At 42.3% G+C, this 1,220-nt stretch overlaps 1 protein-coding gene across 1 annotated transcript; it reads right to left on the bottom strand.

Annotated features, from left to right (window-relative positions):
• Positions 1–194: 194 nt before the first annotated feature.
• On the bottom strand, positions 195–1,214 carry LOC104998238 (interferon tau-1). Its single transcript, XM_010853310.1, has one exon. The coding sequence runs from the start codon at positions 1,206–1,208 to the stop codon at positions 621–623; it is 588 nt and encodes a 195-aa protein (XP_010851612.1). The 5' UTR covers positions 1,209–1,214; the 3' UTR covers positions 195–620.
• Between the last annotated feature and the right edge of the window lie 6 nt (positions 1,215–1,220).

The raw sequence follows: 1,220 nt of genomic DNA, 5'->3' as shown, positions 1-1,220 counted from the left end.
TAGTATAATTGAAATAAAATAATACTGTTTTTATGTCCTCTTCTCTGAAAGACTGAGAGTTTCCATGCAGTAGGAACTACATTTGCTTTATTCACTTGTATTCCTTGGTGAGAATTACACAGTCTGTCACGTAGGTACTCAATGTATATGCATAATATGAATGGAATGAATGAATAAACAAATGTAACCACCCATTCTTTAATAAAGTTTTAATAATAATAATAATAATAATAAAGTTTTTGAGTAAAGAAACTCTTTTTCTTTGATTTAATAAATAGAACAAAGGACAAATTTAATAACACAAAATGGTAAACATGTTTTAGAAATTTTAATAGATGTACAAATGAAATGTAACTTTACAAATTTCCTAATATTTTAAGTATGTTAGATGCAAGAAGGAACACATAAATCAACAACAGATAACATCAGGGCAGGCATCACTTAAGGACTCATGCCCCTACAGCTGAGTACTTTTATATCTACTTGCTTATTACTGCTGACAAAGTATCAGTTAAAGTAATTCAATGAATTCGGTGGCTGAAGCAGAAATCGGAGTCTTCTGAAATGAACACAGGTGAGTGTACGAAGGTGATGTGGCATCTTAGTCAGCGAGAGTCATCTCAAAGTGAGTTCAGATCTCCACCCATCTTTCTTAACCTTTTTTGCAAGGTGGTTGATGAAGAGAGGGCTCTCATCATCTCCATTCTGATGATTTCCCAGGCGCAGTCACTGTATTCTTTTTCTTTCAGGTAGACATGGATGCCCTGGAAGTACTTCTTCACAGTCAGAATGGGGCCCATCCTTCCCATGTCAGAGTCTTTCTCTCCCATCACTGGGCCCAGGCAGGCGTCCAGGTCCTCCAGCTGCTGTTGGAGCCCAGTGCAGAGCTGCTCCAGGAGTGTGGTGTTCCAGGCAGCAGACGAGTGCTCTGTGTAGAAGAGGTTGAAGCACTGCTGGAGCATCTCGTGGAGCACAGAGATAGCCTGATCCTTCTGGAGCTGGTTGCCCTCCACCATCTCCTGAGGAAGACCAAAGTCTTTTCTGTCCTGCAGACAGGGATGAGGAGAGAGTCTGTTCATTCGGGCCAGGAGCCTGAGGTTCTCCCTGGCACCTAGCATGTGGTTCTCAGACAGGTAACAACCCAGAGATCGTCCCGGGCCGTAGCTGACCAGCACCAGGGCCATCAGTAGAGAGAGCATGAAGGCCATGGGGAAGATGAG

This window comes from Bison bison, unplaced genomic scaffold (genome assembly GCF_000754665.1).
Source record: "Bison bison bison isolate TAMUID 2011002044 unplaced genomic scaffold, Bison_UMD1.0 scf7180017864326, whole genome shotgun sequence".
NCBI lineage: Eukaryota > Metazoa > Chordata > Mammalia > Artiodactyla > Bovidae > Bison > Bison bison.
Note: the sequence above shows the minus strand (reverse complement) of the source record. Positions and strands in the feature narration are given on the sequence as shown.